This window comes from Hevea brasiliensis, chromosome 10, assembly GCF_030052815.1.
Source record: "Hevea brasiliensis isolate MT/VB/25A 57/8 chromosome 10, ASM3005281v1, whole genome shotgun sequence".
NCBI classification, from domain to species: Eukaryota; Viridiplantae; Streptophyta; class Magnoliopsida; order Malpighiales; family Euphorbiaceae; genus Hevea; species Hevea brasiliensis.
The window spans coordinates 84,890,104-84,901,378 of NC_079502.1; the positions used below are offsets into that span (position 1 = coordinate 84,890,104).

Here is an 11,275-nt window from a genome sequence, read left to right on the forward strand (position 1 = left end):
ATTCTGGTTTAGGAGAAATTGGTTCGGAGGTCAAAATGAGCTAAAACTTTTAAAGCTCGATTTGCACAAACCGAGAAATGATACCTCACAAACTTGGTATTCACACGATGCCCATGAAGAGAGAGCATTTTGATACCAAGAACGCTAGAAACGATGACCAGAGCAGGAAGTTATGATCGGAAAAAGAAAAAAGAAGGAGAGAGAGAGAGAGAGAGAGAGAGAGAGAGAGAGAGAGAGTGAGGGGACGGTGCTATCCCTTTTTTAAATTTCTGAGTTTTTTTTTTAATTTAAAAGTAAAACCATAATTGATCCATAAACTTTCTAAATCTTCTCAAACAAGTCCAGAAATTCTTTTCAACTAAATTCAATTCTAATTTAATACATTTAAAATTAAATAATAATAATTATTATATCAAATTTGAAATATCTAAAACGTAAAATTATAGAATTTCACAATCAAAGAAATTTAAATTAAAAATTCAAAAATTATATTTTAAAACTTAAAAAAAATAATATCATGAAATATATTTATTTAATAAAATAATATTTTAATAGTCTAATTTATAAATTATCTATTTTTAAAAATTTCTCAGGTTATTACAACACACCATTAAATAACCCATTGTCGACTTGCATCACACTCCTGAGCAGAAATAATATTAGTCATTATAATTGTGTAAAAATTTAAATCGAGACAAAATAAGGTCATCTCAATAGGTTCCCTGTAAGGTAAAAACATATATATAATTCTTGAGCTTAAAACGCTGGAATTGTCAGATTTAATGAAAATGCTAATTAATCAATGCCATAATCCTTTTTGTCTTTGCTTAATCAATAAGATTTGATGGCACAACAACTCGCCGCAATACTTTGCTTCAGCTAATGTATAATACAACTAAGATTTGCTTCTTGCTAAACTAAGAAATAAGACATTGTCAACTTTGTAACAATTCAACCCAAGAGATCAACACTATAATTTTTTATTTATAGTAATATAATAAATTTATAAAATAATATATTTATTTATTTATTATTTTAATATTATATAATTAATGCTTCATAAATATTAAAAAGATAATTATTTATAAAAAAATTTTATCTCATGTATTAATTATGTATATTAAAAGTAGGAAAAATTATTAATAACATTTAAAATTTAAATATTTTTATATAAAATTTATAAATACTATTAAGAATTTAAGACATAAAATATTGAAAATTTTGATTTTAAAAATAAAAAATTAATTGATTAAATTTATATTTATATTAAAATTAATTTAATAAGTATAATATTTGATTAATATATATTGAATCAAATTTTTAGGTTAATACAAATATCTATGGATTTTGTAAGCACAAAGAGAACTATATACATATCCAAGAATCATCACCTTTATGTACATGACATGCATATTAAAAATACAGAATATAATTTAGCAAAAAGTTACAAGACAGTGACCCAGTTGCAGACTGGAAACAAAATGTATATATTATCCTTTGAAAACAATACAGCATATAACAGGCATTGAAATTTTGATTTAACTAGGATCTCGATCTTTGATATAATGGCTACTTACATTTACAACTTGTCAATTCTGGAAGGCTGCTTGAAAAATGTCAGCAGCTCGAATTATGTCTGTATATAGGTTTACAACACCATTACCAAAAGGCACACGTACGGACACCTTTGGCTGCCATGTGATTTTCACTTGCTAGGTTCTTCGTAATGCAATGCTAGCTAGGCAGGCTCACGAGAACTAGTAACCCAAAGTGAGCTCAAAGCTCGTAGTCGTTCGAAGTACTCCCCTAAGGCAAGCAGACCTCGAGCTGCTTGACGTATTGTTAATATCAGCGACATTTGCTGCAGAGTTATCTGGCGAAGATGGTCAGCCTGTTTGAATCAAGAATTCATTGTCAGTAAAAACACGTGCGCCCCCAAGAATTCTTGGGCTTCAATTCAACCATGATCGAACAATGGACTATGCCCGTATAATGATATATTAAATTTGTTTCAAGACAAAAGAAATGATGTCAAGAAGGAGAAAGGAGAACAAAAAAAAAAAAAAAATACTGTAAAAAGAGGACAAGAAATATCCACAAGAAAAGCCTATGCTAACCCAAAATTTCTCTCCAGCCTTATAGCGAATTGGCCAAATAAATTATAAAAAAAATAGTTGGCAATAGTGGGAAAATATTGATATAAAGTCCAATTTTCTTTCATAAAAGCTGGATAAATCAATTGAATTTTCATTAAGAGAGATTACTAGGTAGATTTAGTTTACCATGTCATCAATACATTAAATCAATCAAATCATTTCACATCATTCATATTAATTCATAATTATATAAACATGGAATGATAATTAAAAATTAAACTATATGTTTATCCATGATTATATATTATCATAAAATAATTTGATTGGCTTAGTTTATGTCTATTGTGATAGACTAAGTTTACCTAAAAATTCCTAATGGATTCAATTTCTTAAAAAAAAAATTCCAAATAAGTTGACCTTTATAAACAAAAATGTTTTGCACCATAAATGCCCTTTACCATAACAGTACCGATAAAAGCAGCTTTTTAAGTGTATAAACTAGTGATAACTGTGTATATGTTGAACCTTGAAAGACCTAGGTTCAACTCCTTTCCTCCCCCCACCAACCAAACACATATATATGTAATTTAACAATACAAATTTATTTAAGAAGGAAAAAAAAGCTTACTGATCTCAGCAAAGAGAATGGAACAAGAAACAATTCTTTTTATAATGTGCAATATTCCAGATAATAGTATTTTTGCACTTTCAATAACTAATTTCTAAATGAATATGCAATAGGAAATTTTTTATAACAAAATAATAATTATTAATTATAATTGTTTATTCTATTTTCTTCATGAGAACCTCCAAGCACGCGTAACCTATCAATTAAACCATACTGAACTAAACTGATGATCTGATGGACAAGTGTGTATATATATATATATATATATAGAGAGAGAGAGAGAGAGAGAGAGAGAGAGAGAGAGAGAGAGAGAGAGTTTTGAGTTTTTTAGAAACTTTGGTTTGGTTTCATTTTGAACTCTCAATTGATGCTTTGTATTAGTATTATTATCCTATTTTACAACCTGTATCATGTTTTTCTACTTAGTATATGGCATCTTAAAATTGGGTGTTTTGGATTGGTCTATTGACTAGGGTGTGGTTATATATTTTATATTAAGTTTTTCCTAACTTTCTTAATTAATGAAATTATCAGCTTATAAAAAAAATAGAGAGAGATGAATGAGACCAGGAGACCAAGAATTTTCAGTAAAATCATCTGATGTATGCGGCAATGAGAGGATGCCCTATATTACCTGTTGAACAAAGCGGACCAGACCTTCCAACTTCTCCATTGCAGTATCCATCTGTGGCATATGACTTGCTTCACACAATCGACCAGCTGCTACAGTCTCAGCAAGAGTTTGTTGGAGTTTTTCCATACCTTGTGAAAGAGCATCTTCTGCCTGCTGGCATGATTGTTTAAGGTTACAGACATCCAAAAGTTGTTGGTCTGTCAAGGGCTCAATCTGAGGCTTGAGAACCTGCAATCAAAACTTTGTTAATATATCTGGGAATGGAATTGGATCCGAATTTCAATAAAAATATGACCGAAATTTCAATGAAAGAAACACAGTAAAATGGGTACTTTTTTAAATTCAGTCACATAATAATAACTACAACATATGAGTTAACAAAAATTCATCTATAGCCTCTTATCCCACATCGCGTATAGACCTTGAGACGACCTCTAACCTTAGCACATAGATTTTAAAGTTGGGATTGGTTTCTAATATGGTATTAGAGCCTAATCTAATGTGCTTATGTGGAGGTGGACTGTTGACGACGATTCTTCTTGACCTCGTATCCCACATGGAAACTCTTAGTTAGGAGCTGCACAGGTTTACTAACCAAAAGCATTGCCATAAAACAATAAGTTCCAAAGTTGCAAATGACTTAAATAAAGTGCTCCAAATCCAAGAGGTAAAGTGGCAACATGGGACTGGGTAACTCATAGGTTCACTTTTAATGTGCATGGATATGTGCACATATATATCTAATCCTCCCCAAGAGCCCACAATCTGAGGACATCCTATTTACTCTGGTTCAGTAATGCATGAACTGTATATAGATCACATAATTCCTAACCCTAATAGTGAATATATTAGCAACCCACATGCAAAGAGAATGATAACATTTGTACATCACCTGAAGCAGCTCTGAAGGCCGAAATCCTCCTATCCACAAGAAAAACCTTTCTGCTGATGATTTCCACATTCCAGACATGAGATAGAAAACATCAGCCTTAGCAGCAATTGCTTTCATTCGGAAAAGTTCAGAGTAGTGGTTTATGCCATTTTCTACGAGTACGCCAAGCTCAATATCACTTAAATGAGTATTTATAGCGTTTCTCAAATTGCGAATGTGTTTATTTTGTTCTTCCAACCAGCGTCCATACTCCATCTCAAAAGTGGCAATACCTGCAGATTCATCACAAATCATCTACTTCCCTTTATAAATATATATATATATATATATATATATATATATATATATATATATATATATATATATATATATATATAGCATTACCTTGTTCTATATCAGACAAACTTAATAAAAAATCATCAAAAACTACCCATATCAGATAAAATATAATCACGCAAAAGATTTGTGAACTTGATTTTAAAATCTCATTGCATGGGACATTTAACGATGCTTGTCAAGATAAAGTACTAAATTTCTTCCATGTCCCAGAACAAGTTCCTAAATGTCAATTGCTAATAAACCAACCACAGATTGAGAAAGACATGCAATTTCAGTTAGACAGAATGATGGTGCCAGCATTTTGATAAACAAACCTGAGATTATTTGTCCAGCAAACCCCATCTGGCTAGTTTCTGCTCCACCAATATATAGACCCTGCGATAAAATATATATTTGCTTAATTTGATTGGAAAATGAGGGAAAGAAGTGGCTTATTGCGTCAATAAAATAACCAAAAAAAAAAGTTCATTTATTTGCAAAATATTAATCTTCTCCATGCCTGATGTCTAGCCCTTTCAAGCTCCTGCTCCAATTGAATCAGCTTTAAACAACTTGATTCTAACTGCTTAACATAAGCCTGCAAAAAATTAAATAAATTCAAATCACTGTAACAAATCACTATTTCCATATAGGTAGTCAGTTTCAGTATACAATCCTTCATACCTTTTTCCGTAAACGGCTTTTACGAGCAGCCTCACGGTTTTGTGCAAGACGTCTTTGTACCTGCAAACAATAATTTGTAAATTTGAGAACCAAGTATTCATTACATTTCAGAAAAAGCCCTCTAATAAGTTTGTGAGCCAAGTTGTTTGATCATGAAAGATATTTTACAATTTAGTCTTTGAAGTATGACAGAAATTACAATTTAATCGGAAATAAGTTGGTCCCTGAGATATATTTTTATTAATAAAATAATCTTTTTGATAAAAATTCGCTTTTAGTCAACTATGATTAAAACAGTTAATCCAAATTTAAGAAATTAAATTATTATAAATATTAAGAATAAAGAGACTAAACTGTTACTAAAAGTGAAATATAATTGACTAAACTACTATAGTTTTTAACTCACTTTTATAGAATGACTATTTTGTTGATAGGAGCATACCTTAAGGATTGATTTGTTTCTCCTAAAAAATAAAAGGACTAAATTGAAATTTTTCTCAAAATGCAAGGACTAAATTGTAAAATGCCTTAAAAATAAATTGACAAAGAATATATTCTAAAGATTTGAGAACATGACATCCTAATAATAATTGAAAGAAGTCAAGAACTAAAATGATTAAACCAATCAGATTTGTTAACTTCAGAAGGACCAGCAAGGAAGGAGCATCATCTCAATTAAAAATTGTTTAAAACTAAAGGAAAACTAAAATGAGAATTTGATGAACAAGAAGAAATTAAAAAATGGATACTGGGAAGTCGCAGAAACTAATATATTGAATAATGGGAAATAAATAATTAAGTCAAGAAGAGAAAGAGCCTGTGAAACCATCAAACTTGCCTTATCCATTGGTTTACTTGCTTCTAGATCATATTTGCTAGAAGGCCCAAGAGTACCCTGTGAAGTATCTTCTGACTAGAAAAATCAATTAACACATATGCTTCAGATTATAAATCAGAAAAAGATGCCCCAAACTATAAGGATTTAGCAGAATGAACATGATCAATTTTCACCTGATTGTCCAGCTTTGTGTCTGCTGCCATTAGTATTGATTGAGAAGAATTTAGATTGCCCGCTATAAAAATTGATGCTGATGCATTTGAAATACCGTTACTCTTAAAGTTTTCTCCCCACATACCAATCTGATGGATAGGCTCATACATACCCATCCTTCCTGAGGCGACAAACTGTGTAGATGAAGAGTTCATGCTTCTTGTACTGATGATAGAGGTAGCTTAAAGTGCTTTTGAAATAACTGCATATATGCGGTCAAAAAAAGAAGATAAAATTCTACTTCAATGGATACAAGAATTCCAGAGCTAAGAATCTTGAATTGAAATTATCATTCAAGGGTAAGCATGAGGACTGAGATTTTTCCTTTTTTTTTTAATTAAAAAAAAAAGATAGGTATTTTGCTCTGATACCATGAAAACAGGGCTGAACCCCTTAAAGATCTTATTACACAAGAAAGTAGATATAAAGAGATACAAGCCTTACTAAATAGAAACCTAAACTAAATTGGAAGTTGAACTGGCCTAATTACAAGCTAATTACAGCTGATTAATTAAGAATATACATACTGGCTAATTATAATCTGGAACTGATAGAGCTGCAGTGAAGAACATGGTTCTCTTAAAAATGTTGAAAATGAACTGAGCACATCATGATGCTGGTATCAAAGTACAAACGAAATGCCACACTGCATATCAACAGTCAAGGTGCTTTTCTATTATCAGTTGAAGAATTATGACTTATGCAAGTGCCCAAGTTGCCAACATTTCCACCGAAAGGCTGTAGGGCACACTCTGCTAGGAAAATCAATATGAATGTGCTCTACTGAGACATTTTTATAGCGACATGGAAGAAAAAGAATATGCACTAAAAAGAAATGTTTAGCCCTAAACCACAAGTTATTTCCAGTACTGGACCTCAGTGTTTACTTGTCTCCCTTGACGTGCTTATAGTGGACCTAGTTGCTCATCAGCCGCCTCTTTCAACAAGTGAAAGTCTCTCAAACTAAAGATAATAAATAGGAAGAAGAAAGAAAGAAAAAAGAAAGAAATGAGAAAGAACAGGGTCATCTAGATTTTTGTAGATTTTATAATAAGAAAGGGGTCACTGATCTTGTCAGTGAAGAATCATCAATGTATAACTGACGAGTAGACAAAATTCTTACCTATTAACACAAAACCAGTCATGAAACTTGAGAAGAGCGCAATCTGTAGTGAAAGATGATAATGAACAGGACAAGAAAGGAGATATGAAGGAGAGCAATTGCAAGTCAAAACAATGAAGATTGTGTATGAAGTTGACACAACAGATGGTCCACAAAAACAGAGAAAAACAAGAAAGTTAAACAAAGGTGAAATTTTCCACAAATATCTGCCAAGTATTTTCCACTATCAACTTCTTTGCATCCACAAAAGCACATGCTGGAAACAAAAATTCAACTTCGTAATACCAAAAGAACAGAGGATCATTCTTTTAAGTTCACTGTGATGTTTCGACTTTGCACCTGAGCAGAACATGTCTAACTGGTAGTGGAAATAGTTGGAGGAAAATAACACTTCTTTTCTCAACTGATAGCCACAATCATATATCCACAACTTCTACTTCCAAATTAAGAAAATTCAGAAAATAGAAGGCACTGGATCCCACCCCACACCCAAACAAACAAAAATAGAGAGAGAGAGAGAGAGAGAGAGAGAGAGAGAGAGAGAGGGAGAGAGCGATCCTTTCATTCAATCCACGATTTGTTATTTCATCATGAAAAAAAAATAACTCAAACCCTTTTAATAAAATCACAAATCCAACATCTTCTAAGCAAAAAATAATCAAAACACCCCCTTTGGGTATTGGAAAACCCAGCGTTGTGTATATATATGTATGTGTATATACACACACGCACAAAGCTAACATATCTAATATTTCATCTCTGAGAAAACAACACTCTATTTCAATTAAATCGAGTACCACTGCTCAAAGAAAAACTGAACTCCTGCTGGTTTCAGTAACAACTGTGACAGCTTCAAGGAGAAAGAAAGAACCTGAACATCCTATTCTTTCCCTTCCATCAACCTTCTTAGCAACCAAAACAGTTCAAAAAAAAACACATGCACAAATAAACAAACATAGCAATAAGAAATGGAAGAAAAAAAATTGCAAACCTTTATAAATGATTTGAAGTCAAAGCAACATGAGAGAGAGTTTCCCGCCTCCACAAGCAGCAAAACCAGAAGCAAAACTTGCAAGTCTCAATCTAATTAATCCTAGTAATCCTGCTTCTTCTAGTAATCCTCTCAATGCCCTTTGTCCCATCATCATTTAATTTCCAACTAGAATCAATTTGGCAACACGACACCCCTTCCTCCAACTATGTTTTTTTTTTCTTCTAATATAATGTTCATTATTTTATATTTTTCCAATAGTTTCTTTTTTTTTTTTTACTCTCATTTTCCTTAATTTAAATTATAGGTAAATTATAATAAAGTCTCCAAAGTTTAACAAAACTTACAGATTAATTCTTATTATAAATTTATAATGATTTGATTTTAAATTTTATTTCGTTAATTAATTATTTGCTACTCACATTTTATTTTCATTAATAAATTAGTACTTACAATTAGTGAATTTTCAATATTATTTTTTGAATAAAAATAAAACATGAAAATTAAATTTAAGACTAAATTATTACTAAATTTTTATAAAAATTAATATAAAAATTTTATTAAACCTTAAGGATTTACTTGGTTGTAATTTATCCTTAAATTTTCAGACCACTTCATTATATAGGCAATCCTATAGGCTTTTCTTCTTCACATGAGTCACATCCACTAATCACATACACATTTTGCTTATATAACAGTAATAATATTGTCCCATCAATTTTATATATATAAATATTTCATATGATTATTTTGGTGTTGCTTGCTTTTAACTTATCTTGAGCTACAGAGAGTCAAATATTATACATATGCTTCCACTCCAAATCTAATATGCGCACCAGGTATCTTTCGCTACTTCTGGATTACTTAACCTGCGCATCCCCCACCGATCCTCTTTGCCCCTGACGTCATTCACCGACGGGACATGATCAAGACGTCGGATTTCGCAGATGTTGGGAAGCAGAAGGCGTTTGACATACACGGGTTTTAAGAGCGTGGAGACCGTTTGGATTTGGAATTAACGATGGAGAGTAGAAGTTACCATGGAATTAAGGGTGAGCAGATTTCGACTCAAATCAAAAAATAAAATCGAATCGAATTAATTTAGTTCAATCAATTTGATTTTAAAACTTAATTGGTTCGATTCGATTCGGTTCGGTTCGATTTTATATTATATAAATTTTAATTATTTTGATTCGATTCGATTTTAAAGAGAAAAAAATCAGTTAAATCAAACTGAACCAAATAGTAATTTATATGTTCAAATCAAACTAAATCGAATCGAATTGATTTTTGAATTGATTTATTTTTATGAAAAATTTATGAATTATATTTAATTATATATATATTAATTGTTTAATTTTATTGATTAATGGTTATTAGGTTCAAACCAAAGTCAAAATTAGACCAAATAACTTGAAAATCAAGTATAAATTAAAAATCAATCAAAAATCAAAATCAATCGGTTTAAACAGAATCGAACCGAAATAGAGCAGTTCGGTTTGATTCAGTTTGATTTCTAAAATACATAATTCGATTTTTATAATTTAATTCGGTTCGATTCGATTCAGTTCGGTTTGAACCGAATGCTCACCCCTAACTGGAATGTGAGTCGATTGCGAACGTAGATACAGCGTGTGTAAGCGCGAACATCGTTGCGCATATGAGTTTTGGATTTTCTGCTTGTGTGGCAATTTAACAAGAGATTATACAATAATACTGTGATTCCATAAGGTTGGATGAATAGAACAATTTTTTTTTTTTTAGCAAAAGGTTAATTTTTGCACTTAAAAGTATAAGTTAAAAGTTATACAAATTTTGAAAGTGTTTTGGAGGCAAATAAATTTTTTAAATTTTAAAAAAAAATTAAATACATCCGTCAAATTTTAAAAAATACATTAAATAAGTTCTTTAACTATTTTTAGATCTGTATGTTTAATTTGCAATATACCAATAGATATCTCAAATATTTTAAAGTAGATTTATAAGTTGTTATTTATCGAATAATTTAAAAAACTTCTCAATGAGTTTAATAAAAGAACCATTCAAATAATTTTTAAAAAACTTATCAATGAGTTTAATAAAAGAACCATTCAAATAATTTATCAATTTGCTCTAGGATAAAATAAATACTTATCATTATTTTACAAATAAGATATATAAAATTATTGATGAGGATCCATGCAATAGAAGATCTTAATGCACAAGATTTATATTAGAGGTAAATTGGAGTTTAATCTTTTTTTTTTAATCTATTTTAAAAGTTAAATAATTTATTAGATCTATTTTTAAAAATTTAATAGACATATTTGATCTATTTTAAAAGTTGAAGGTTTAATTGGACCTGAACACACTTTAAGAACTTATGCAATTATTTGGCATAATTCAAAAGGCTGAATAGACCTTTTGGCTTTTTTTTTTTTTTTTAAATCTCTCAAAAGATAGATTGATTATATTGATAAGGCCAAAAGATAGCTACAATAAGTAAATCAAGCCTAGGCCCATTACAAAAAGGTCCCGAACAATCCATTTCACCCATGGTCCACAAGAAAACAAGTTCAGAAAACAAGTCCAAAGGCTGTAACCCAACTGAAAACTCTAACCTAGACAAAGCCTTAACTTGAAGCCGAGCATATTCGGAATACCAAAGCATCCTCGCTAAAACCAACCATTAGGAAATCCGGATGCCACCATGCTAGCCAGTCTGCATTGAAACGACCTTGAAAGCTAAAAGAAGTGAGAGTAGGGGAAATCTCATTGGTAGATGCATGTGACGAAAACCAACCATGACCAAAGCCCACCATAGTCATCATCTCAACAGCACAAACTGGGACTAAATTTTACAGCTTTAAGAGGATAAG

At 30.8% G+C, this 11,275-nt stretch overlaps 1 protein-coding gene across 5 annotated transcripts; it reads right to left on the minus strand.

Annotated features, from left to right (window-relative positions):
* Nucleotides 1-1,468: 1,468 nt before the first annotated feature.
* Nucleotides 1,469-8,626, minus strand: LOC110640901 (transcription factor TGA1). 5 transcript variants are annotated; one of them, XM_058154284.1, is made up of 12 exons: nucleotides 8,418-8,626; nucleotides 7,427-7,469; nucleotides 7,179-7,266; nucleotides 6,831-7,055; nucleotides 6,264-6,505; nucleotides 6,091-6,165; nucleotides 5,253-5,312; nucleotides 5,089-5,166; nucleotides 4,904-4,964; nucleotides 4,251-4,522; nucleotides 3,359-3,586; nucleotides 1,469-1,891 (listed from the first exon to the last, which is right to left on the minus strand). In XM_058154284.1, the coding sequence occupies exons 5-12, from the start codon at nucleotides 6,456-6,458 to the stop codon at nucleotides 1,739-1,741; spliced, it is 1,122 nt and encodes a 373-aa protein (XP_058010267.1). In that variant the 5' UTR covers nucleotides 6,459-6,505; nucleotides 6,831-7,055; nucleotides 7,179-7,266; nucleotides 7,427-7,469; nucleotides 8,418-8,626; the 3' UTR covers nucleotides 1,469-1,738. The 5 variants fall into 5 exon arrangements, with proteins under 5 accessions (XP_058010267.1, XP_021648137.2, XP_058010269.1 ...); XM_021792445.2 differs by lacking the exon at nucleotides 8,418-8,626 and having other exon boundaries at nucleotides 6,831-6,949; nucleotides 7,427-7,916; XM_058154286.1 differs by lacking the exons at nucleotides 6,831-7,055; nucleotides 8,418-8,626 and having other exon boundaries at nucleotides 7,427-7,916.
* Nucleotides 8,627-11,275: the final 2,649 nt, after the last annotated feature.

Excerpts from the sequence above, each read along its gene's own strand:
- LOC110640901 (XM_021792443.2), bottom strand. The coding sequence starts at position 6,458 with ATGAACTCTTCATCTACACAGTTTGTCGCCTCAGGAAGGATGGGTATG. Across the intron at positions 4,523-4,903 it reads TGCTGGACAAATAATCTCAG|GTATTGCCACTTTTGAGATG; the intron begins GTTTGTTTATCA and ends ATGAATCTGCAG. Across the intron at positions 3,587-4,250 it reads GGCCTTCAGAGCTGCTTCAG|GTTCTCAAGCCTCAGATTGA; the intron begins GTGATGTACAAA and ends TTTTGATTGCAG.